The sequence below is a fragment of the Malaya genurostris genome, chromosome 2 (assembly GCF_030247185.1).
Source record: "Malaya genurostris strain Urasoe2022 chromosome 2, Malgen_1.1, whole genome shotgun sequence".
NCBI lineage: Eukaryota > Metazoa > Arthropoda > Insecta > Diptera > Culicidae > Malaya > Malaya genurostris.
Window position 1 is genome coordinate 107,820,535 of NC_080571.1, and position 27,847 is coordinate 107,848,381.

General features: G+C 36.2%; 2 protein-coding genes across 2 annotated transcripts; one reads left to right on the forward strand and one right to left on the reverse strand.

Annotated features, from left to right (window-relative positions):
- LOC131428755 (uncharacterized) lies at positions 1–27,792 on the reverse strand. Its single transcript, XM_058592798.1, has 9 exons — positions 27,696–27,792; positions 27,436–27,603; positions 19,430–19,541; positions 19,292–19,376; positions 19,011–19,041; positions 7,493–7,649; positions 7,385–7,437; positions 446–481; positions 1–366 (listed from the first exon to the last, which is right to left on the reverse strand). The coding sequence occupies exons 1-9, from the start codon at positions 27,756–27,758 to the stop codon at positions 169–171; spliced, it is 903 nt and encodes a 300-aa protein (XP_058448781.1). The 5' UTR covers positions 27,759–27,792; the 3' UTR covers positions 1–168.
- LOC131430155 (general odorant-binding protein 72-like) lies at positions 9,727–19,167 on the forward strand. The gene is made up of 5 exons (XM_058594881.1): positions 9,727–10,030; positions 10,175–10,253; positions 10,306–10,394; positions 18,344–18,455; positions 18,922–19,167. Exons 1-5 carry the CDS (start codon positions 9,959–9,961, stop codon positions 19,005–19,007), a joined length of 438 nt encoding a protein of 145 aa, XP_058450864.1. The 5' UTR covers positions 9,727–9,958; the 3' UTR covers positions 19,008–19,167.
- Positions 27,793–27,847: the final 55 nt, after the last annotated feature.

A 27,847-nucleotide genomic window follows, 5' to 3' on the forward strand; every position in this document is an offset into this window, starting at 1 on the left:
TTTTTTTTATTAAAAATAAAGGTTTTCGAAATATAAAGTTTATTCGGTATATGCTCAAATATGACGATTACATCAATGGGAATCCTCGATTAAAAGGTATGGTAGCCTTGAAACTATTGCCACATCTTCCTCGTGTAATTAGGAAGCTATCACAATGCCATCGCTTTGTCACCAAGGAAAGTATAACTTGGGAGTCGCATCGTAGAAACATGTAAACAGTGCATAGGCACGGTTACATGGGTCGCTTATCCCATCCGCTGCATTCTTGCAAATACGCAACGTCTGACGAAAAGGTTTCTGGTACTCTTGTGGAAGTAATTGAATTTGTTTGACAGCATCTTCATAAGAGTATTTACCTCCTTTGGACTGTAAAGAAAAAAAAACAAAGCAAAAGAAAACCATTGGATTATGATTCGAATTTCTGAATTCAAATTAAATCACATACCGGAAGGGCGAGTTCAAACATGCATGACACGTAGCACTGTAACGATAAATTACGAGTTATTTTAATTACAATTGCCTGATTTTACCTATATGGCATGACGTACGCAAACTATGCACACTCTTATACCACTGACAGACATGTGATTTCCGTACAATGATTTCTGTACAATGCTGTACGCCTACAACGATGAGGTGACAGACATCGACCGTCCCACGACAAAAGGGCCTAACTGCAAATGACAGTTTCTCTTTGTTTACTTTTTCTTTTGCGATTTACCGAACAGATTTTATATTTGACGCTTTACTCTTCGCAAAACTTTCAAGGAAAAATTACAAGCTTTCGATTTATATTGGAAACTTTAGAGAATTTGCAATAATGGCTTCGTAATAATTAAAAGAGAAAGTAAACAAAGAGAGGCTCTCATTTGCAGTTAGGCCCTTTTGTCGTGGGACTATCGACATGTTTTGCGCACAGAAAGAATATACAGTGAAATAAAACAACTCAAAACTTTGCTTAATTTCCCAGCTCCGATGATCGATAATATAGAAACCAAAAATTTTTAAAGTTTGAAGTGTATTCCTAGTAACTGATTTATGACAGATATAATAAATGCCTCTCTGAATTAAAACTAATTTTGTGTATGAGTGTTCTTCGGAAGACAATTTCACTCGTATCCAATTTTAAGGTTTTATGGTACATTTATGATACGTTTGTTCTGGGATACATGATTTTTACCTTCATTATTTAAATGTAATTAGCATTAGGGAAAATTTGATGTCCACAATTTTGATGTTCTACCGTAAAATCAAATAAATATAGAAAATGGAGCAAGTATGAAAGGCTTTTAGAACAAATTTTCGGAACACTAGCACTTTTTTTCAATGCAACGAAGCTGATGTATACCTAAAAGGTGATTAATCACCAAATTTTGTTTGTAAATCATGCAGACTTTGCAAAATCCGCAAAAATTTCAAGTTGTTCAGTAATAACACATGGATCAATAAGTCCCGAGACTAACAATGGAAACAACATTTTTTTTGCAAAATTTTTTTTTATTCATCAACATAATCACCTTTTTGGGTGATACAATGGTTTCAACGTTTTTCCAATTTTTCAATACCATGTTTATAAAAAAAATTATCTTTCGCTTCAAAATAAGCTTCAGTTTCAGCGATGACCTCCTCATTTGAGCTAAATCTTTTTCCCTGGAGCATTTTTTTAAGACAAACAGTGATGTGATTTTGCACAGTACAACGATAAATGACCGTAGTACGGAAATCACCGCAGTATCATGATGCTCGCGTGATACCACCATGATTTAGGGTGACAGACATGTGATTTCACGGTGTACAGTGATTCCGATATCACATGTCTGTCATAAGTATTTTAATCGTTTTCTCTTGATGCCAAACCTAACCCAGTTTCCACCCAAATCAATGTCAACCTTGACTTTGTTTCGAACCAAGTTGTGCAATATCATTGAACTAAATCTCGAGTCAGTTTCGAACCTGATCCTCATATCGGGTTAGATCACACCCTCGTCGCTAAGTGCGAACGTTACTCAATTTCGTAAAAAATGTTGGTTTGAAGAAACCATTCCGGCTCAGTTTCAGGTTTCTCAAACGACAACATTATTACACATCTCTCGAAAATGGTCGAGCAACATTTTTTCTCTGTCCTGCACAGAATTACCAGATTAACTTGTATTTTCACAGATTTTCATTGTGTTGCTCTGATTTTCATAGATTTGTGTAAGAGTACACTGACCAACATTGATTTTCCTAAAATTTGTCGAAATATTACTTGCGGAAGCGTATCCGGATTAATTGTTAACTGATACTTCAACTTGTTAGTATCTTTTTACTTTTCTCAAATTGAAAGGCTATGCAATCACTGTGAAAACCGACTTTCAAACCGAATGCCAACCACTGAGCTCGACGAACTGAGCAAATGTCTGTATGTGTCTGTATGTCTGTGTATGTAACAAAAATATGCACCCGACTTTTTCGGAGATGGCTTGACCGATTTTCACACACTTGGTTTCAAATGAAAGAGGCCGTCATAAACCACGTATACCAAAATCTGGTACTGTTAATCACCAACACTGCATGTAACACTACCAAATTTTATCTAAAGTCGTAGTCGTATCTTTCGGTTCCGGAGTTACTGGCTGATAATTATGAAAATTCCATTTTCTGGAGCGTGATTTTATACAGGACACGGAAAAATCAAGCCAATTATATTCAAATAACTGTATTACTCCTCAATTAGGCAGGTATGGTTAGTTTATGACCAAATACTACCTAGATCTAAAAGTTCGCTCTCTGACACCCTACTAGATTTTTTTTAGGTTACCACATCTGTCGTTGATAATCTATCAAATTTTCAGCTTGATACCTGGACATTTGTAAAAGTTGCGCTGTATTGAGTATGAACACTTTTTTACGTAACCTCTTTTTACGTAACTCTTTTTACTAACTAATCCCAAATAACGTAAAATTTTTTACGAACCTACTTCGTAAAGAGTGGTTTTGTCATACAATGAAAACGATTTCCGGCTGGAATATATCCTTGGAAACTGCTGCAATATGGGTATTTTTGGAACGGGTTTAAAGAGTAGATTCCGATAAATGATGTTTGACTTATTTTGGAAATACAAGATGGCGACTTCCGGTTTCTTGACATTTCTTAACAGCCCTTACAATATGGATATTTTCGGAACTGGCTTGATGACTAGATGTCGGAAAACACTGTTTGAGGTGGTTCTGAAATCCAATATTGCGACTTCCGGTTTCTTGATATTCCTTGAAATCCCTTACAATATCGGTATTTTCGTATCGGGAGTCATAAGTAGTTGTCGGAAAAAAATGTTTGAGGTTCCTCAAAAACCCTTACAAGGTGGTGGTTCTGAAATTCAAGATGGTGACTTCCGGTTTCTTGATATTCCTTGGAAACCATTACAATATGGGTATTTTCGAAACGGGATTGATGAGTGGATGTCGGAAAACGATGTTTAAGGTGGTTCTGAAAACTATGATAGCGTCTTCCGGTTTATTGATATTCCATGAATGTTTGAGGTGGTTCTGAAGTCCAAGATGACGACTTCCGGTTTCTTGATTTTCCTTGAAATCCCTTACAATATGGGTATTTCGGAGCGCCATATTCTATTGCCATCTTGGATTTTGAAACGACCCTAAACATCATTTTCTTGCATTTACTCTTCACATCCGTTCCGAAAATAACCATATGATGGGGGTTTCCCCATTCATTACACAAAACTTCTTTTACGAACCAAATCGTATGTATTGGATTTTGTACAATTATTAAAATGGAATTGAATTTGCAACAACGAGTTTGCATTAAATTTTACGTTAGAAACGGTTTAAATAGTGCGACGACATTGTTAATGAAGAAAACAGTCGTTTATCACTGCCACGAACGTTTCAGAAGTGGCCGTGAATCTGTGAATGATGATGAGAGAAGCGGTATGCCATCGACATCGAAAACCGACGAAAACATCAACAAAATCAAAGAATGGAGGACCGTAGACCGCAAATTGAATAATAGAGAGATAGCAAAGGAGTCGGGCATTGCTTTTGGTTAATAATTTGGGCCTCAGACGTGTCGACAACTCGTGGATTTTGCAACCACCGAATTTACCTGATTCGGCTCCCTGCAAGTTTTTCCTATCGGTCGACTCACGAAACCACTCCGTAAAACGCGTTTAAGCACCCGAGATGAGATTATGGAAAAATCGCAGATGGCTCTGATGGTCATACAAAAAACTGAATATAAAAAATGTTTCGAGGATCAAGCGCTGGTATAAGTGTGTTGCTGTCGATGGGGAGTACTGTGAAGGGGATATTATTGATTCTGATAAATTAACGTGTATTTTAAATTTTCTGAAAAAATTCCGGTAGCTTTTTGATCAAGGTAGTAACTTGACTTTGAGAATACCGGATCATCGTTCCTAGTTCCGAAAGTACCGGAAAAGTACTCATGTGCTCCAAACCGAAAATCACCCCTATTTCTCAGAAACGGCTAAACCAATCTTCGAAAACTCAGGTTCAGATGAAACGAACCGATTTCAGCTATGCCGAATCCCAGCTCGCGGTTCCGAAAGTACCGGAAGTACAGGGTGAGATTGAAAAAATTATGCAAATGTATGCCCAAACAATTTTTTTTGTTCCTAGTCAATATCCAAAGAAAAGTTTTTTGAAGAATTCCTTAGTAATATTAATGAACACATGAGTTATGTAAGAAAGGCATTAAATGTGGATTGAAACAGATTAAACCTCACGAAAACTCATAAAACTCTGCGCGAGTTTCATATATGTGAGAGAAAAGTAGCATTGTCCATATGCTGAATGTGCTGCGTGACGTTTTCTATAAGGCAATTCCAGAAATGGGAAGAAAGTCATCGAACTTAACATACTCCCATTTGAACGAATCGTTGCACATGTTCTCAGTATGGTGAACCATTTGTTTTGCATGCATGAAGGGATCAATTCAACTCTAAACTTTTTCCACGAGTGACGATGCTAAGAAAAATTTCCATCTCATTCCTTCACCTCATAACTTTGAACATTAATCATATCTTTAAACGTACCTGAACAAAACTGTGGAACGTTTTAAAACATTTAGTCTAGATTTTGCCTCTTTCCAATTGAACAAAATAGTTAAAAAACCTTCAACGATCGCTTTTTTTATTTAAAATAAATTCACTTTTTGATTTAGGAACCACTTTCGTCTGAAGTTTAACAATTCATCATGTTTCTGAATATTTACTAATCGATTAGTCTCAAAACATGATCACTATTTCACATAATTACACCACTACTCAATGTTGGATGACTTTATAGTTAGTAATGTTCACTTTCCACTTGTTTATTCAACGATTAAAGGCTTCTGAAATCACCTGATAAGCAATAAAAGCAATGAAAAATATGAGATGAAAATTTGCTCTTAATTCACTTGATTGCGCTTTGTTTTCATCTTATTTCGTATCGCAAGGTTGCCAAGTTTTCTCATAATGTTAAATAAAAAAAAAATTTTCTTCTTCAAATTATCATCTACAAGTATTTTTTGGTATCCGTGACATTAGTTTAATTATATCATTGATATTTATATATAAATAAAACTGTTTCGGATTCTAATATTACCAAATAGAGCGTATTAAATACTAATCAAATAACCATTGTGCAAATCTAGTAGCATTGGTTCCTTTCCGCTATACGTCACCATAACACTGTTGAATGTGTGTGTTTCATCGGCTGTGCACATTGATGCCAGATATTTTCATAGAAAATATGTATCTGCTCTATTTGTTTTCACTAATAAAATGAATCAAATTCATATTCAAATCAAATTCAAATCAAATTCAAATCGGTTTTAAATTTTAATATAAATGTTTATCAGTGCTCATCATCAAACATTTGCACAAAAGATTTCCATTTTAACATGTGATTAATAAACTTTTAAAGAAGTACTGTAATCAAATACACTCAGAGAGAAAAGTCTAACGTTTTACTTCTCACTTTTTATGAACCTTTACAAATCTGTAATAAATTTAGAAAATCTGTAATCTGATTTAACGAACGCGAACACAAAAATCTATACAATACAGATAAATTTGTATGAATGGCATCTCTGGTTCTACATTTTGTTTTTAGAAGGGCTAATGCCTAAATAGTAACAATTTTTTTTGATTTTTTTAAGTTCTCCAGATTAACTGCAGAGTAAAATTTTAAGTTTGAAACGAAAGGTAATAAAAACGATCCAAAAAATTTTAAACGTCGAAATGATTCCAAACTGTTTTTTTTAATATCGTGTGTTGTGTCATAGCTGGCATTAGGCCCTTTTTAAGGAAAATTCTTCCGGTTTCGGTACTATAGGGTGATGAGCATTAAAAATCTAACCTCTTCTAAATTACAATAAATACACTTCGGCTATACCGATCCCCAGTTTTCGTCACCATTAGTCCCAGAAATAGTGATCATATTTTCCAAAATGAAAACCGCTTTGATTTCTCAGAGATGGCTACACTGATTTCCATAAACTTAGATTCAACTTAATGGTCTTTTAGTTCGAATTAAAGGTTAAATAAAATCAAATCCGTGAATTGCAAAGCTCCTTTTACGTGCATCTTATAAGATGCAAATTTACAACAAAAAGATCGATCTGTTTTTCGTACAGGTTATTGATGTGGAAAGCAGCACGAATCACGATACAATTTTGAATGCAAGAACCGGATAAAACATTTGTTTCCAAAGAATCGGCAAAATTTTTATCCGGTTTTTGCATTCAAAAACCCTGCACATGGTCATTTAGGGGTTAAGCCTATGTTTGTGCTTAGGGCACATAACCGTTTTTACTGTCCTTTACGTTTAGTCTTAGACTCGTCAGTGCAGAGCAGATCAAAATTTTTCAAAATATTCTCAATTTTTTTACGTGGAACACATCTTTGTTTTCTATATAGGGATGCAAATTGAAAATTCAAGGGTAAATACAAGTAGAAATGTGGTCAGCTTTTCAACACTTACAACTCAGTCAGTTTCCCTAACGTAGACGGTTTTGAAGGAGTATCTGATTGGTCGATGCAAAAGCAAAGATATTGGAAGCACGCGATATATTTGCTTTAATTGGTATGCTCTGATCTTGTGTCATGCGATCAATCTAAGCAGACTCTCGTGCAATTGCGGATTCAAAAGTGTGACGATTGATTAAACGGTTTGATTGAAAATGTCGATCTATAGAGATTTTGGTGGCCTTGTTCCACATCAATGGCTCGAACAACCCCATATAGTTTTTTTGTTGGAATCTGGTCAGAAATAAGCTATGAAATGTGTGGAGAAACAATCATGGCAACACACTGCGTGTTTTACCTATTTCCTCAAAGAGAGTACTGAGAAGCATACCATATTTACAGGATATAATTACCTTGAAGCTCCGGGTGTTAGGAAACTCTCCTTTGGACAGACTAGTAGCAATTTCTAATCAAAACGATATTTTAATGATGAACTTCACGTCGTTCTTCAAATAGCTTACCATCGGAAATTCCGAATTTGGGTTGACAGTACGATCTTAACATGTTTACAATTGAGACTAACTCTCCAGTAGTCATGGAGCCCGAAACACCAATTGATCCGACTATGCACGAACCCAAAATAATCAAAAACGTTACTTGGCTCATTCTGAATAGTTTTTAAAGTTTTACACCGCAGATCTGATCAACGAAGACTGTATATCAAGGTGACAGGAACGGTAGTATATATAGCATATGACAGAGGTCAATGTCATAGCTTATGATTGTTTACGATTGAAGTAGAGTGACTACACGGAACGACCGAAATCAGCATTTTCGCGAAAAATTTAGTTGATTTGCTGATTTTAGTTAGTTATTTTTTGAGACAACTAAAAAAATCTTACTTTTGCTGATTTAGATTTTTTATTCTCATTCCCTTAATAATAATAAAATATTTGTTGAAATGACTATTTTTTTTAGTTGAATTCACAAATTAAACGTACTGTCATTTCTTAGCTAAGGCACACTTTATATCCAGTCAACTAATTTTTTAGTTGAATTAAAGAAATATAATGTTGTTTTCAACCAATATGAATGGTTGAATTGGCTTCTGCAATCTGCAGCTATATGGCGCCCTGTCACCGAAACGGTAACACCTTAATGACTACTAGCCACTAGATGGCACACTACTGCCGAAAAAAATTCAGACGCGGTTGTCTTTTCTATATTGGCAGGTATAAATACGATGTTGTGTTGGAGAAAAAGACATAAACGAAACGTAAACATCTTTTTGAATTTTTTTTCTTCTAAATCACTGTTTCGTCATTCTCACTGAAAACTTTGAGCACTCGGAAGACAAAAACCGAATACAAATAGTACACCGGACGGCGCAGCTCGGAAGGTTTGAAGATACAAAAAAACTTCATCACAATTAGAGTGAAACATTCGTAATTCACTTCACTGTTCCGCGTAAAAACATTATTACGCACAAGTGCGCACAAATTCTGAATAAATACGATTTCCACTAACAGTTTACGACATTTTTACATATCGGTTCAGTAATTTAAATAAAGATATATCGAACACATGCGAAAAACATCAAAACAATGTTCAAGCAGTTTCAATAAGACTGTCCTTTTTAGCTTTTTAATGGATTGTTTTGCTTTGACACTTCTCATGAGTTTTTGGCTAATAAACTTGTTAATAATACCCATTTCAGTTTTGGTTTTTTTGTGCTGTCCTTCAGTAATGACGGTGATAGATAAATAGAAAGAAATTTTCTGATTTTAATAACAAAATTAGTTGTCAATGAGAATTTCGTGTTGGATTGAAATATTGCTGGTTTGAGTCCAGGATATTCACCAACTAAACACATTCTCTAAAACTAAGAGTTTTTTCAGCAAAGTAAATTCTCAATTTTAACTAATTTTATAGTTATTTTGGAAATTTTGTTGTTAAAATCAACTAATTCAAAAACAGTAATACGAATTAGGCGCAGAGCTAATTTCGGTCGTTCCGTGTATAATCAGAGTGGCGACAGCTGTTCGTTTGGAATGACAGCTACCAGTTCCAAACGAGCAAACGACCTGTCAATTCAATGTAAAGCTAATGGAATGTTTTTAATTGTTGCCAGCATTACGGATGAAATGTCGTCACTCTGGTTATAGGCACTCTAGATTGAAGAATAATATCCATTGCTATAACTCGACTATGAATTGTGGTATCACATCATTACAGAGGGCATACTCGATTACTCAGAGATGAACAAGTTCCAGGCGAAAATGTAATTCTGACTGGGAAATGACTGAAATGGCGTCATTCAATCTACTGCTCAAGCACTAAATGATGAATAGTCGTATTTAAAATCTAATCATAGGTATCGGAAAATTAAAAGTCATTCCTTTAAAACGCATAACAAACGACAGATACGACCATCAAAACAAGGTTTAGGTGTTTATTTGACAAAATTAAAAATATTATCGGATGATTTTCTGTTTGCATCACTTCTGAAACTATCACAGTTTTGTTGAAATGCTAGTTCTCAATATTTCACATCAATGATGATATACATTCATTATAACCTGCTTCCTGAGAACAATTTTCCGGATGAGTTCAGATTTAATTGGTTGGTGTCACATCCGTCAATTATCAGTTTCAAAACAAGAACAATTAATTAAAATTGTCAACCGTCATGCAGCTTTCAGTAGCCTTATAAAACCGAACCCACTTTCGAATCGATCAATCAGTGCGATTTCAACAATCAATCTCAAGTGGGAACAACTTAATCTCAAGTGAATGCAATTACTGTGATCATAAACAAGGGATCGTAAAACTGCTAACAGGCAAACGAGGGATTCACCCCCATGGGTGTGATGACTTGTTAAAAAAAAACATCCATCGAAGCGAGCAGCAGTTAAATTGCTCATCCCCTAGTTGGAAGCAACAATTATGAAGAACCCCGTGAATTATCGCATGTCAGAGACACGACGATGAAGTTTAACCACTTGTTTGTGCTGTTGACAACCCTAATTTTGTACAGCCGTATCAACAAGCATGAATGTGTAGGTATCCGGTGTCCGCAGCGAGTAGGGTAGTTTATGAAACCAGGCTTTGATAGGATTGTACCTTTGGTTCTAGCGGGAAATTATGGGCACTTTTGGTAGTGTTTTCGGTTTCGGGTTTAATGGTTAACTCTTCCGTTTCAGGGTTCAACCAAAGAACAATTAGAGAAAACGGGTAAAATGTTTCGACAAGTGTGTCAATCAAAACTAAAAATTCCGGATGGTGAGAGTATTGAGTTAAGCTTTTTACATGAAATAACTTGGGTCTTTTTTAGACATTTTAGATAGTGCGAAACAGGGAATCTTTCCTGATACGAAGGCTTTCAAATGCTATGTTAGCTGCATTATGGATATGATGCAAGTGGTGAGTACTTATTTAAGTGATTAGCTTTTTTCTATATAAGGTATAGACTAGAGTTAATGACCTAATCCAGCAAAATTCAAAAGAATCGAACCAGTGCATTTTCCAACTATAAACATTTTTAAATGTAGACACTACTCGATCATAAATGAATATCTTTTTAAGGAATCAGAACTTATTAACTCAGGTGGCCCGTTCCCCTAGTTATTTGAAGATTCAACGAGACTTCAACGATTAAAATGGTTAGCCTTGCCGTGGAATCATTTTCCTGATGGGATAGGAAAGACAAAAGGAACATGAAAGGGAATTGTGAAGTGAGTGAGGCGGGAAAACAACACAAAACAACAATCAAATCGTTCTGCATCCTCGAACGGATGCCGCATGATCTGCAGGTGCCAAAATGCACATTCAATAAAACCTCAAACCCCCGAGAGAATTTAGAGATTTTTCAAAAGTGACTCCATTCTGTACTCCCGGAAGGATGCAGAACGATTCGCAGTATGTATAAGTAGAAGTACATTCGGTACCCCATCAGGGATACCAAACAATTTGCTAAACCCTACCCGAGCAAAGTCAAACATCAAAACGAGAGCAAATCGAAATCTTATTATGATAGCAACATCACATTGAAATCTTAATATGATCTCAGCTCATCAATTTTTTATTTGATTTCACATTATGTTATCTTTTTGCTGTTACTTGCGAGGTAAAAATTTTGGGAAACTCCAAAAATGATTATTCAAAAGCAACAACTTAATAACTGCATCAAGATAGGAATAATTTTATTAAGCGATACAAAAATGCAAAAATAAATTTTAATGGAACAATTATTCCTTTAATTCGATGTTGCGTTTCACAAAAATGCTTCCGGTGGCAGTTGTCCGGAACCATAACCGTGATCAATGAAAAGATTGTTGTCAACACTTTTGCAGCTTTTACACCAATAATCCTTTATATTATTATTGTAGCACCACACATCTGGAGGACATTGGATAGGTTGGCGATAACTGGTGCCACGTTTATCTGAAGCTAGTTTATCTCCTTTAGTGATCTCATGGCATACTGAGCTTTCACCAGATCCGGCCAAAAGCCCTCATTCACTTTCGAGGACGAATAGCGGCTTGGGCATTCTCATCTCGCTGATCGTCAGCCACAGAAAGACCTTCTTCAGGAACTTGATAGGAAAAATACATTTGACGTTAACGATTTCCTTTTGGTGGGGTACGTTAAACATCAAATTCTCTAACAGTTTTCGCGTTTAGTTAAAAAAAAGATGTTAAATGTTCTGACTATTATGTTCGGTTGTTGTTTTGACCGTTATTGTCTGTGGTTCAGAAATCAACTAACGGTATTTCCGGCGTTGCTTGAAAATGTTTCATGAAGGCAAGGCCGCAAAACAAATTTTAGAAATTGTTCTGACCATTGCAATACTCAGAGCGTAGTGAAACACAACTTATTTCCTCAAGATTGTGATAATGATTATTTCAACCTCTTTTTAGAGATACTTGCTACAAACTCCAACCTTTTTATTTACCTGTGCAATGAATATCTGATCTAGACAAGAAAAAATAGTTTTAATAACCCCTCTGAATTGCAAAAAGTACCTCTGCCAAGTTTGGTGATAATTCAGTGAGTTGTTATGGAATTATTCCGATATTTACAAACAATTGAGCTGAGAGCTTCTTCAATAGACACTTGTTATCTTTAACTCTTACGATCATCTCTTAGTTGTAACAAATATATGTGCCTGTAAAACTCGAAACATTTTGCTCAAATTCCCCCTGTTAGCAAACACTTACTGAAACCTCCACCTTCCTCACCCCCCCTCCTATTTAAAATATCAGCAAGAAGTAATAATAATTAATATTTAATAATCTATTGATTTGTTTTGGAGTTATGCTATGTTATACAATTTATCCTTTGCATGTTTGAGTTTTACAAAAACTGTGTATGGTCTTCAACAAGTATCGATACTCGTCCAATTAGATAATCTTTTTCATGGTTTTCTGTTAAAGACCCTTGCTAGGCCCCCTTCCCTAAAAAAAAATACACTTATGACCATCTCTGAAGAACAAGAAGTATCTGTGCTAAATTTGATAGCAATCCGTTCAGTAGTTTCGGAGTTATACCGTTAGAAACATTACACCTCCATTTTCAAAGGCACTTACTGCATTCACAACCCATATAAGCATCTAAGATATTCAAAATGTTGCTATGGTCTAAAAATAACTACCGATTTCTCGATCACCGAAATACGAAATTTTGCAAACCACTTACGAATTGTTGCTTCGCCCGGTGCAGAGTCTGGATAACACTCATCAAGCCATTTTTTGGTATCGGCGGCACTTTTTTTCATCAAAAAGTAGTGTTTCATCAATACACGAAATTCCTTTTTTTCCATTTTTTTCACAATTACAAAAGTAGCTTCACTTAAAATGCAATATCTCACAAACTAATAATCAGACAGCTGTCAAATTTATACACGTATCTTTTGAAGGTTGGTACTAACTGAAAATGGTATGGATTTAATTCTAGTGGCGCCCTCTCATAGAAACGATACGAACTTTTCAGCCGATCTGTTAGGCACATCTCATTATGAGCTCCTGTTAATGTTTACCACTATTTACTTACAATAAATATTGAGATTTTACCCAATTAACATTATTTGACTACATTTAAAATAATTAATAAATTATATATTAATTAATTAATTAGTTTATAAATTTTATATTCACACGACAGATGTACATAAAAAATCTGTTATTAGAAAATAAGCTTTATATTTATTTCTAATAGAATCACGCTTTTTTTGGTTTCATAACAACTTTTCGACCCAAACGAAGTTATCATCGAGTATTCCGAGTATTACGGAAAGTTCGAGTATTCGAGTACTACGGAAAATTCATTGTGCGCATAATTGTGTACCACTGCGCACTATTACCTTACCTCGCGCACTATTAGGAACAAAATATGATTATTTTATGGCTTTCATGCTCGTAATAATTGTAATCGTTAATTTGAGGATATTGAAAAACAAGATTTTATGTTTTCGTAGACGTTGTTGATCGTGATAAAAATAATATTTTATTTGTGAAACTTCGTAAAGCTTAGGTGCGCACTAATCGCCAACTCTCCCCTAATCTGTATGAATTTGATTCATGGGAATTTTGAATATTTGATTGAATTTTAGCGCCAACAAATGAAAGAATTTTATAACCTCCAATTACAGGCGTTTTAAATCATCATGTTTCAGAGATATATCGTAATATGTCTTCTATCAGAAACATTCGAGCACTGTAGAAGCGCTTGGAGAATGAATTCCTAACTGACGTTTTCTTCATAATGTAGACTTTGACCTCCCGAACAACTTTCCTCAGAAAATTCTCCATCTACTTACAGCTTAAAGTCACAGTCCACATCATTCGCGGAGAGTTCGGAATCCAAATCACCTAGGTTCGAAACCCAAGTCTCTCTCTGTGGGTGTTGGCGCTTTTCGACGCTTTTTCATTGTTTCAAGTAATATCGCCTAAAGGTATATTATCCCCGGGTCTTTTGCCCAATCTATTTTTAGCTTATGCTCGCGACTTGTTTGTTTTCAGTAATGTCTTTTTAAAGCAAATCAATAACTGATTATGCATTCCAGCTTTGTTTTCGTTGTTTGATAATAATATCAAATTGAGAACTAATTTTGCTATCAACAAGAAACAATCTATATCTTATTTAGATTTCAGTTTGCTTTCGCTGTTAGCAAAAATAGTTTTCTGTTTGATATCCTCGGAATATCTTTCTGCTTTCGATTTTGATTTTTTGCCACTTAAAACGACTGAAACAACAGCAAATTGAACAATCGATAAATGCGAACATCACAACGTCCAAATGAGTTTTCTATTTGATCTCACACTCTGCTCGGGTATTGAGGTCAATTCACTCCAGGAAGAACGATGAACCCCACGCATACACAGACTCAACCATGTTTGGAGAACCAAATATCTGGATACGTAATTGCGCCAATGCGGGACAGTTACATATCTGAGGATATGAAGTATTATAATCGCAATCACATTCTGTTGGAACAGAAGGTCAAATTCCACTACAGGAATGTAATACCAAAGCTTTGCTTATGAGCGCAAGTTTACAAGACCAAGAACGAATCTTGTACTTTATCCAACGAAATCATTCATTGTACCAACTCTAGCCAACTCATTAGCACATTCATTTCCAGTAAGACTGTCGGAGCAAAAATATATTCGATTACAACAGTTTATCTGCTGAAATGTCGATTGTATTCCACACAGAATCGCGTAGATTTATGCTAGGAACATAGTACAGTATCTACCAAGTGAATCAAACTGCTCTAGTATCATTTCACGAAAGAGACACCAGCACCAGCATGACTATCCAACAGAGAACTTTTGCTTTATCTGGACTGCTGCCACCATATAAGACATCCATATGCTCCTTTCTGCCACCATATAAGACATCCATATGCTCAAATTGGTCTAACAATAGTTATGTAGATCCAATGAATGATTTTACAAATCTGCATTGGCCGAAATCCACAGTCTTAGAAAAAATGAAATATACGCTTGACGTAAATTCAAGTATGCCGTAATTCCTGCGGTGATGACACAATATTACATCTACTAACATGTAAATATAAATTTTGCGTCTGGATCGATGTAAACTTCTTTACATGCTATGTATTGTGACGTTGCTTTCATGTACATCTAGCATCATGCATGCAAGCTCTTTCAATCCTGAAGTCAGTGTGTTAATTAAGTTTTGAATCAAGAATCACCCCCACGTGTTTTACTTGATCAACCACAGTGACCTCTGATCCGAAGAACTGTAACAGACGAGCTCCTGTTATAATCCTCCTGTAATAAGTAAAAATTACCATTGATGTTTTGCTAGGATTCACAGATAATACAATCTGACAACACCATTGCTCAACAGATCGCAGGGCTTGTTGCATTAAATCAACGCGAGTGTTAATGCTTATACCGATCATCAATATATGATAATCGTCGGAAAAAAACGTAAGCCGGGATTCAAAGATCATTAAGTTTTCCTACACAGTTCGAAAAAATCTTGTGATTTTACATCTTATAAGATGCACATAAAAGGAGCGTCATATTTCACATAAATTTATATTCAAGAACATGTAAAACTGTGTGATTTGAAAACTACATATTTTGAACTGGAATGAAATAAAAAATAAAAGGTCAATAGCAACAGCGGGACTTGATCCATTTGATCGTTTAATCGACTGCCGCTACCGCCTTTTCTGCCAAGTTTTTTATATATATCCTGTCGCAAGACTAAATGTAAGGAACTTCTTCAAAACATGTTTGAAATGTTCATACCCTTTCTGTAGTAGCACTGGGAAAACTCCATCTTTTCCAGGACGGGTATAGCGTAATGGGTGAGTCGATGCCTTTCACGCAGCCCTCCTGGGATCGTTTCCCAACCCCGCATGTAGAGTAAGAAAGTTTTTCTGATCCGAAGAGATGAATGACCTTACGGTCAAAACCTCAATAATCGGAAACCGAAAATAATAATAATAATTGTAATAGTGACATTAAATAGTAAAATTATAGTAATTTGAAATGGATAAAAGCTGGAGTGTCATATACCATTCGACTCAGTTCGTCGAGTACGCAAAATGTCTGTGTGTGTATGTGCGTATGTGAATATGTAACGTTTTTTTAACTAACTTTTCTCGGGGATGGCTGAACCGATTTTCACAAACTTAGATTCAAATACAAAATTCCTGAATATTATTGAGATCCGACTTCCGGTTCCGGAATTATGGGGTGAAATGTGCAAAAAATTGTGAAAATAAAAAGCACTAACTTTCAATTTGAACCGCTAAGCTGACGTAAAGTTTCTGCTATTTACAGAACTCTTTTTGTTTTGCAACGGAGTGCAATGTCTTTTCTGACGTGCCGAACGAAAACGTGTTTTCGACTATTTCTGGCCGATGCAGGTTTGGTCATTTAGGGGTTAGCCAAATTTTGTGCTAGGGCACATAACCATTTTTATTATTTTTACGTTTCGTCTTTGACTCATCAGTGCAGAGCAGTTCAAATTGAATTGCTTAGTGCTAAACTCGGCAGTTCAATTTGAACCGCTAAGCAGACGTAAAGTTTCTGCTGTTTACAGAACACTTTTTGTTTTACAACTGCTATTTACAGAACACTTTTTGTCAATTTGAACTGCTCTGCACTGATGAGTCAAAGACGAAACGTAAAAATAATAAAGCACGATATTTGGCTAACCCCTACATGATTATTATATGAAACTCGGCCCTCCGAGCCTCGGGAATTTTTCTGAAGATTGAGCGAATTCTATACCTATTTTTTATATTAATAAAAAAGGGTAGAAAAAGTTGGGCCCTTTTCAAAAGACAGTCTAGATCATTTTTGTAAAAAAAACAAAGTACGTAATGTGATTTTTTTGTAACAAAGTCTTCATGTACAGCAAGTTTCATTACAATCTGAGAGGGAACTGCCAACTTTGAATACGATTAAGCGCAAAATTCGTTCATATCAAAACCGTCGGCTCGGATACGAGAAAGGCAAGCATGCGTCATGGGTTTTCTTCTTTGATACTCGTTAATACCAATCAGTTCAGACTACTTTAATTTTGAATTATTTGTGATTATGTCTTACAACTGAAAATGTTATCACGATCAAAGACGCATCACTCTCTCAGAGGGTAAATTTTGAAAAAGTTTCCCATAGCAAAGTAAGTCGTATTCACGACAAAACGGACATTTGCATTGGCGTGGTGTGTGTGTTTGTTTAACCTATCCCAAGCCCCACTGTCTGACGGCGGTCTACAAAAAAGAGGTTTCCATGTTTTTATACATGCTAATAACTTTAGTCCAGGACTCAGGGAGTGATAACCCTTATCGTGTACAGAGCAAATCGTTTTCCAAGGTCATCGTTCCATCGACCAGCCCCACCTCAATGCAATGTTTGCGTCAAGTGGATTCAGTAATTCAGGAAAATGTTAGTTTTTGAGTAAACGATTAACATTTTCTGAGCTTACCAAACTCCAGTTTCCATCCAATGTCCTATTTCTAATCACATTTGAATATTTTTTCCTAAAGATGCTCGTGCATAAAAAACTAATGATGAGAATAGACAAATTATTTATACTAAAGCAGTTACTATTGCTCATACAAGATATTTCGCGTTATACGTCGGATTATTTATGGATGAGATGAAAAATGTTAATCTATGAATAATGCAAGAAATATTACAGACGGTTTTTATCAAAACGAGTGGACTCAAAGTCTGGACAATTTGAAGGCAATTTAAAATCACATTAAAAAGTTTAAATACACTTTAGCCATAAGGAGCCAAGTATTTTTGCGTTTCGAATAAGTGATTTGACTCAAACCAATTCGCACTGTCTCACTGTGCTACTAACTCAGAAGGCGATAGCATCTTATCTCACAGGGAGGCATGAGCAAGTAACTTGTGATTATTTAGTTATCTTAACACTTTTATAGTTTTCGCAAAAAAACTGTTTCAAAAAGTTGCCATTTTTGTATGATAACTTAACTTAACACCCTATTAGATGTATTGTAAAATCCGATCTGATTTTAAGGGAAGTAGTCAATAAGATTATCCGAAAAATCGATTCATCGTTTCATAAATTAGTATAATTATAATAATTTATCATCTAAATAACATTTCTTTGGACATACAAATATAATTCCGATTTACTTGCGTTTATACCTAACATGCAAAGACAGTCGTGATTCAATCATCGCAATTTAATTTGATTATTACTATTTAGGAAAAAAATTTAAATTTGAAAATATATAGATAAAAAAGATCAAATAAAACGCTACTGAGAGATATGAGTTATGAGAATGAATCAGAATTTTTGAATGATGAAGTATCGATGAGACTTAATTTAACTATTCTGCATTTCAGACTAAAAAAGGCAAAATCGATTACGCGAAATCAATAAAACAAATTGATACACTTCTCCCTGATGACTACAAACCAGCGTATCGGATGGGACTAGACGCTTGTAAGGATGCAGGTGAGAATTAGGTTTTACAAAATAATACTTCGGAAGGGACTCAGAAATATTTTGTTTAACCGATATCGGTAGTTTGGTTATATTTCCAGTTACACGTTTTAATTTTTTTATCGTCACAGGTTACCTTGTTGATGACAATTCGACGTGAAGATTCCCCATGGGCAACGAAGAGAATCTGTCATTGGGTTTTAGGTCCATTGGAAATGCTCACGTTGAATAAAATAGCACTTTTAACCGATTCACAAACGGTAACGGAGGTATTTTGGTCACTCTAAGACATTGTGGCCTGGCGAACACATCCATTCCTAATATGTTGAAAATTTGAATTTGAAATTCTGAGTCACGTTGTACATTACATCCAGAAATATGTACGTCGGACCAAAATATATTAGAGTGGCCAAAATATCTCCTTTACCCTATTAACCGTCTAAAATTATACTAACCTTTCAAAACATTTTATTTTCAGCTCAAGGAATAAAGGATCAATGCGAAGCATCTTTAATTTTACTAAAATGCTTCAGCGTTAATAATCCCTTGTTTATGTTTCCCTGAAACTGGCATCAAATCATAGGCAACCGATTGTAGACTATTATTGTATGGAATCGAACGTATATTGATTATGGCATTTTTGAATTATTCATGTTAGTTAGTTTTCATGTTCAATGTATTTAGAAAAGCACGAAACAATTTTGTTGTGATATTTGATCGACAAATACAATAATATACTTTCATTCAAATTTTCTTTAATTTTATAATTCATAAGCTATTCACACATGGTTAAAGCAATACGTACAGAATCACCGGAGAGCGTCTTACTTTGAAAAATGTTCGTCCACTACGCGAAGAAGTACTTCGGATTATTTTGATGAATACACTTCAGCAATGCAAAGGCGGCTTCACAGTTGTTCTTGATTCCGTCGGCTGCGGAAAGCTAGTAAATTATATATCGATTGTACCTAGCTATTACAACTAACCTGAATTACGACATACGTCGATTGCCTGCTTGGTTGGTTCACCAATTTCCGGTGGAATCACCATGTCTATTTGTTTGATTGCAGCGTCGGCTGTCACCTTACCTTTGCGCATCTAATCGTGATAAATAATTAATACTATTACCAAACTTTTATTTAAATTATTTCTTCAATTAGAATCTACAATGTTTTTAAATTGGTCAGTAATTTGGAAAAGCCTACAGCGAACCAGCAATGTACGGCCGATGAATCAAGTTCACCTTCTGAAAGCTATCAGTAGTTTGTTTACACATCTATTAGGTTTTGCACGATGACGACACAAATGAACTGCCGATGAATCAAGTTCATTTTTAACAGTTGGCGTGTACTTGTTTTGTTTTGCGATTGCAAGTTAAAAATTGAAAAAAAATATACTGTCATGAATTTTGTTTGAGATCGAAGCTCGACTAGTCGTTCGAAATTATTAATTACCATGGGATTCAGCACCTCACATCTTATTAGCAGGCGTGATGAAAGCTCCCAAAATCGATCTTTTAATGGAAGAACTCCCGCCAGAACTTCAAGACTCATTGTATGTGTCGAATGCATGCACCCTAAAGCAATTCGCAAACAACGATACTGAATTCGCTCCAGTTTGATAATATGAGAGTTTGCAGCGGAACGAAAGCAAACGCATCCATATTCCATCACTGAAAGTATCGTTGTCTGATACAATTTTATTAGATCTTCCGGATGAGCACCCCACCAAGATCCTGTTATTGTTCGAAGAAAATTTACTCTTTGTTGGCATTTTGTTATCAGAAACCTAATGTGTCCTCCCCACGTGCATTTGGAATCGAACCACACCCCGAGGTATTTAAAAGTTAAAACCTGTTGGATCATTCTTCCCATCATATGGAGCTGAAGTTGCGCGGGATCATGCTTTCTTGAAAAGACGACTAACTCTGTTTTCTCCGCAGAGAATTCGATACCAAGATGAACAGCCCAATCGGACAAGTTATCTAAGGTATCTTGCAATGGTTTATGCAGATCAATAGCTTTGGGTCCAGTAACTGAAACCACGCCATCATCTGCCAATTGTCTTAGTGTACATGGGGTTACTAGACAGCTGTCAATGTCATTTACGTAAAAATTATAGAGGAGCGGACTGAGGCATGAGCCTTGCGGGAGACCCATGTAACTATTTCTGAGTGTTGCCAAATCGCCATGTGAAAAATGCATGCTTTTCTCTGACAAAAGGTTGTGCAAATAATTATTTATAACCGCTGGGAGTCCATTTTGGTGAAGCTTGTCTGAAAGAACATCAATGGAAACTGAATCAAATGCTCCTTTAATGTCTAAAAATACAGATGCCATTTGTTGCTTTTGAGCGAAGGCAATTTGGATGTCAGACGAAAGTAATGCTGAAAGAACATCAATGGAAACTGAATCAAATGCTCCTTTAATGTCTAAAAATACAGATGCCATTTGTTGCTTTTGAGCGAAGGCAATTTGGATGTCAGACGAAAGTAATGCAAGGCAATCATTCGTCCCTTTATTTCTACGGAAGCCAAACTGAGTATCTGACAACAAACCGTTCGTCTCGACCCAAGTGTCGAGACGTCGTAGAATAATTTTTTCGAACAATTTTCTGATGCAGGACAACATCGCAATGGGTCTATATGAGTTGTGATTGGAAGCTGGTTTCCTCGGTTTTTGAATGGCGATAACTTTCACTTGTCTCCAGTCAGGTGGAACAATATTTTGCTCAAGAAACTTGTTGAACAATTCCAACAAACGTCTTTTTGCGAGGTTGGGCAGATTCTTCACCAAGTTGAATTTAATTCTGTCCAACCCTGGAGCGTTATTGTTACAAGACAAGAGTGCTATAGAAAATTCCATCATTGAAAATGGGTTATTAATAAAACCATTATTTGGAGGAGATTCCCGTATAATGCTCTGCGTAGGAACAGAATCTGGGCAAACTTTCCTAGCAAAGTCAAATATCCATCGGTTCGAGTATTCATCACTCTCATTGCCCACGGTACGATTCCTCATTCGTCTGGCCGTGTTCCAAAGAGTGCTCATTGAGGTATCTCTTGACAAACCTTCGACAAAATGTCTCCAATAGCTACATTTTTTGGCTCGAAGTATGCTCTTGTACTTGGTTTCTAAAACCATAAGTTTTTCAAAATTCTGAGGAGTTCCTCCTCCCCGTTTTAGAAACGTCTTGCAAGCATTTTGTTTTGCGAGTTTAGCCTCTGAGCACTCTTTGTCCCACCAGGGGTTGGGAAGCCTTCTGTTAGTCGTTGGCCCAGGAAAGCGTTTAGTTTGGGATTGTTCTGCTGCCTCCAGAATCGAACAAATGAGGAAGTCATATTCTTCAAGTGGAGGGAGCTCTTCCATTGAATTCAAAATACTAGAGATACTACTTTGGTATTTAATCCAGTCGATATTTTTTGTCAAATCATATGGAATACTAGCGGAAGTAGCAATGCAATTGCTACTGCTAATTGAGATGATGATTGGTAAATGATCGCTACCGTGTAAATCAGGCAGTATTTTCCAGGTGCAATCTAGTCGAATTGATGTTGAGCAAAGAGATAGATCTAATGCACTTGGGCGTGCCGGAGGTCTTGGGATCCGTGTCATGCTACCCATATTTAATACCGTCATGCTAAAATTGTCACAAATGTTTTGTATTAAAGATGATCTGCTATCATTGTAAACGGAACCCCACATAATACCGTGCGAATTTAAATCCCCCAGAATCAATCGTGGTGCAGGAAGGGCTTCAACCATTTCATTAAGCTGTTGCTGTCCAACTTGTGCTTTTGGAGGAATATAAACCGAAGCTATGCAAATATCTTTGCCTTTAATGTTTATTTGGCAAGCAACAACTTCTATACTAGAAGTTGAAGGGATGTTTAATCTATAAAAGGAATAGCATTTCTTAATTCCCAAAAGCACTCCACCATACGGAGAGTCTCTATCGAGACGTATAATGTTAAAATCATTAAAATTTAAAGCTATGTTTGAAGTAAGCCATGTTTCGCATAAAGCAAATACATCACATTTTTGACTATGCAATAATATTTTAAATGAATCAAGTTTTGGCATGATGCTTCGACAATTCCACTGCAGGACAGTGATTGTATCATTTGCGACGGGTGATAAATTATCCATCAAAAGATACAAAACCTGAGACAATTGGCCATTGAGCTGATAACTGCTTCAAAAAGGTTCTAGCTATTGGAAGGAATGCCATTATGAGGGTCTTTAAGGGTTCAGATATATTGAATGCTGAGAAAATCCATTCAACAATTTCCGAAAACTTCAGTAATCCTGTTGGTGGCTGTGAAATGGAGCCCACTGGATTATTATCTTTTTCTGTACTAGATCCTGGATTGGTTTGTGAATTTGACAAACCAGGAGGCACAGTCTTTGGTTTTGACTTTTTTTGTTTAACACGGGGATCTTTTTTTGAAGATGAAATTTTAGGTGTCTTTTTTGGTAATTTGGAGGAAGACTTCTTTCTCTTAACTGACCCTTGGGTAGTGATAAACGAATTACCTTCACTATTTTCGTCAGAGTCAGAGTCCTCTGGTTCCTCTAGATTTGAAAACCCGTTTTCGGTTTCCAAAGGGGGGACATCAATGACCATTTTAAGCATTTCTGCATATGTGCGCTTAGACCGTGCTTTTAAAGAAAGCTTAATTTTGTCTTTGTGCACTTTAAATGCAGTGCATACTGAAATATCATCATGAGGACTATTCCCACAATAAATACATTTTTCAATTTCCTTGTTGCAATCATTATCTTTATGAGGCCCTTCACACTTAATACATTTTGGTTTATTACTACAGTAAGTAGCTGTGTGGCCGAATTTTTTGCAGTTCGTACAATTCATTACATTTGGAACAAAAAGCCGAACAGGGAGGCGAATTTTATCGACATAGACATGGGACGGCAACGCAGACCCGGCAAATGTCACTCGAAACGAGTCTGATGGGCGATTAACCTTTTTTTTCTCTTCATGAACTACTGAGTACAGTTGTTTGCACTCCAGTATTTTCACACCCTCAAGCATAGAGTTCTTGAAACGACCAACACCATGCTTGAGTAAATCATCTACCGAAAGACTCGCTTCGGTAACAACACCGTCAATTTCGACATCTTTGGAGGGTATGTAAACTTTATACTCTTTATTGAAATGTTCCGAAGAGACAATATCATTCGCGTGTTTCAAATTATTTACCACAACACGAATTTTATCGTTATTTACTTCTATGATCTCTTTGATTGAAGAGTATCGTGATGTCAAACCTTTATTAATTTGAAAAATGTTTAATGGCTTTGATATACGTCTAAAAAAGACTATCCAAGGCCCAGAAGAGCTCTCCTGATATTTTTTCGTTCGTGGGGGTATCGGATTCATGCTAGGATTTACGTCCATGGATTCATCCATTACATTAAAACAGCAAATTGTTGGATGAATATTTTCGAATATATTTATCGATTAGGTTTTGCACGATGACCACTCGAATGAACTAACAATGGACTGCCGATGAATCAAGTTCACCTTTTGACAGCTATAAGTGGTTTGCTTACATATCACGTATTAGGTTTTGCACGAACATAACATAACAATTTCGTCCATCTAACATTCAAATTAAAGGTCTTTAGGTCCCATGAAAACTGCCTGTTTTTTTATTCAGATCCCACTTCCGGTTCAGGAGATACAGGGTGATTAATGTAAAAATTTCACATAAATTTGTCGGGGTCACAGATTTTGAGAGTCACCGACCAAATAAACTTATTTCAATTTTACCCGTTTTCGGTTTTCGATCCCGGAAGGTACCCAAACATTTCACCGCACTACGATTTCTCTAAGGTGGCCACACTGATTTTCAAAAATATCGAATCTAATGAAATAGTTAACAATCTATTAGGCGAAATTAACTGACTTCGGCTACACCGATTTCCAAAAATATCGGGAATAGAAAAGGCCAAAACGAATTTAATAGACAAAAATTCAAATAAGAATGAGCTTTTATCCGGTTCCGACTTCCAATTTTGAACGAGTTTTTAAAATTCAAATCGTCATAGAAGTTGACGATACCAAAATATCCTAAAAGTTGGGCTCAAAGCTATTTCAATTTATTCGTCATAGTAATTCATGCACTATTTTTGGTTATGCTAGTCTCTGAATACCTTTTTTGAAGGTACCATGAATAATGACAACAATTTTAAAGAAGAACTCACTTCTACATCTCATGGAATACTTAGGCTGTGAACCATTTCGAGGTTAATTTTAACTTTTGGTTGAAATCTGACACTCGAGCGGTTATTTTGATGTTGTCAAAAATAACCCTGCTCGAGAACAAGGTTATTTTTGACAGATCGATGTTTATTTTTCGACACTGAAAAAAATCTTGCAACGAAAATTCTAATATCAATTTTTTAGTTGAAATTATTTCCAGTGGAAAATAAACCCAAATAACTTTCCGTCCGTCAAACTTTGAAATGGGCCGCAGTTTTAGTTGAATTTAACTACTCGACACAAAATAACCACTCAAGTGTCAGTTTTCAACCAGAAGTTAAAATTAACCGCAAAAAAATTATTTTTTCAAATTCATGTGAACGTTCGTCAAATATACAATTAAGCGCAACTCCTAGAGTTGCATATTCAATTTCTTCCAATCAAATAACATTGAAATTTGTTCATTTATTAGACAAGTTGCTTAGCTGCTACATGTAACAATTAAATAGTGATGTAAAATGTAAAATTATTAGACTCAAAACATACTTTCGTGGAGCATAATAATACAATTGTCAATAGAGCAAATAGTATGTTAGGCTTCATTAAACGTCTCAGTCATAATTTTCAATACCCTTACACAATAAAATTAACCCCCTCAAAGCCACGGACTTCGAAAGACTAATTCTCTGGCTGAGGCAAGAATTTCTAGCAGAGGCACGAGTCAAGCGATGGATAGCAGCGCTCACAAAACTACACAATAAAATTGTCCAAAGAATCCAAACGGCCGACACCGAGATAGCTAGAGACCAGCTAATCATCGAAATTGGTCAAGACGTACAAGAGATACTAGATGAAAACATGTCTCATTCAGAAGAGTCCAGATCCAACATTAACCAGCAAAGTGGAGTGTAAAAAGCTATCAATCCTGCAGCATAACATACAGAGTCTTCGACCAATGGATACTCGAGAAGAACATTCCATAAAAATATGCCTGCTGCAGGAAATTTGGCTGAAGAAAAACGAACATTTCAAACTAACACACTATAGACTAGAATCAACAAGAAGAAACCAGGGATATGGTGGCGTTGGCATACTTATCCACCACACGCTAGATTATGAAAAACTCACCTTCGACGATCTGCTTCCAGTCGAAGTGGTCGGAATAAAAATAACAAAAGGATTCGATCCAATCACAGTGATATCGGTATACGTCCCACCAGGCCGCGATAGTTGTACACAATCAATAGCCAAAATGAAAGATTTCTTTGCACAAGCCAGCAACATTGAAGGAGAAATATTAATCGGGGCTGACTTCAATGGCCACCATCACACATGGGACCCCAGATCCCCTCCGTGCCCCAAAGGAAACACTGTGAACGCGGAATTAGAATCATCCAAGTTCGTCTTGCTAAACGATGGTTCCCCCACCTGCATGTCAACAGTCAACAACAATAGTACAGCAATCGATATCACCCTAGCCACAACCAGTTTAGCAACCAAAGCATCATGAGAGGTAATACTTCACGAGTTCGGAAGCAACCATCTGGCGATAATGGTGGAGATAAGCAGTGAAATTCCCGTCATAAAAGCAGTGACTACCCGCATCAACAAGCTTAAAGCAGCAGAAGCAATCAACAGACTTAAACCGCAATATCTATACAACCCCAGCGAAATGCAAAACGTGTTCGAGGAGAGCATAAGGGAAGCTTCCTTTGTAGTAAAGAACAAGAAGGCAAACTATCTAAAACGATGGTGGTCCAAGGAGATAGACGAAGCCTACCAAACAAAGCGAATGCTACTGCGAGAATTCAACAGGACGAAAAACCTCACAAACCAACTCAAGCTGCAAAAAGCAAGGGCAGTACTGAAGAGGGCTCATTCGAAAAGCCAAAAGAGCATACTGTGCAGAGCTTTCGGAAGCTATCGACGAAACTCCCACTCTCTCCTATCCTGTTCAACTGCGAGCTGCGAGCTAGTCCAGTTTGCAGACGACTTCGCAGTAATAGCCATAGGTAAAGATCCAGCGGAAGCAGCCGATAAAGCAAATTGATATCTCTCCCTTTTGCGTACTGATCTTGGCTCATTACATCTCAAACTAAATGTACCTAAAACCGCCGCAATAGCATTTAATGGGGACTAGAATCCGATGCCAACTGTGACTGGTGCGAGGAACCAGAAAACCTCAATCATTTACTATCCTACTGTCCGAAGTACAACGCAAAAAGATCTGATTTTCCCATTTTGGAATACTGCAAACCACTCACAGACATACTTATCAAGAACAACGAAATCGAACTAAAACAAATCGTATATCACCTTAAAGCAACAAACCTACACATCTAAATAACCACTAAAGCACCACAAAGGACAATCGCAAAACATCACGACAACCATAGGGGCAAAATGGATCGTGATCGGTCTTAGCCGTCTATCAAGACAATACAAAGAAAAAAAAAAAGAAAGAGGATGTCTTAAGTAATTTTGGATCTTCTGGTTGCTTGGATAGTAATATCACATATTTTCTAGGTTAATATAAACCCACTTGATATGTGGTAAAGAAAGTAGGAATTTAGAATATGATACCGACGACATGATACTCAAACCATTCTGCAAAAAATATTACCTCAAGATTAAAATATAAATTATATTAAAAGTTAGTGTATGAGCTCCAAATAACAACAAATGTTGGATATAGATTGATTTTTTCAACTGAATATCGAACTAAATTGAATTTCATTTTGTCCATAGTGTTATATAAATCACTCACCGCCTGCATCATTTCCAGTACGCAATTTGCATAGCACTTTACTTCCTTAGAATCGATGAATTCTCCGCGACCCAGAGCTTCAATTTGCTCAACCGTAGCTTTAAATTTACCAATACAAACGTTTCGCATCATTTCACCAGCTTTGGCCATTTGTTCCATCGTAGATTTCTGGTCGTTTCCAAACAAGAAAAAACATAAAATAAATATTTCAGCGAAACTTGAGCTCAACGGTTTGTAAAAAGTTGTTTGTTGATATTTACACTTTCAACCACATTATATGTTATGAATAAGGGTACCAGGAGTACCGTCCATTGTAAGATCATTGCAGTAACAATTTTTTCAATAGAACGGGAGAACACAACAGATTTCGATTGTTTGTGATGTGATTAATGCATCGTTTTATACTAAAACT

Coding starts and splice junctions, on each gene's coding strand:
- LOC131430155 (XM_058594881.1), top strand. CDS start 9,959: ATGAAGTTTAACCACTTGTTTGTGCTGTTGACAACCCTAATTTTGTAC. Junction 10,395..18,343: donor TTATGGATATGATGCAAGTG/GTGAGTACTTAT, acceptor TCTGCATTTCAG/ACTAAAAAAGGCAAAATCGA. Junction 18,456..18,921: donor AGACGCTTGTAAGGATGCAG/GTGAGAATTAGG, acceptor TTTTATTTTCAG/CTCAAGGAATAAAGGATCAA.
- LOC131428755 (XM_058592798.1), bottom strand. CDS start 27,758: ATGATCTTACAATGGACGGTACTCCTGGTACCCTTATTCATAACATAT. Junction 19,377..19,429: donor CGACGTATGTCGTAATTCAG/GTTAGTTGTAAT, acceptor AGCTTTCCGCAG/CCGACGGAATCAAGAACAAC. Junction 7,438..7,492: donor CAAATTCGGAATTTCCGATG/GTAAGCTATTTG, acceptor CGTTTTGATTAG/AAATTGCTACTAGTCTGTCC.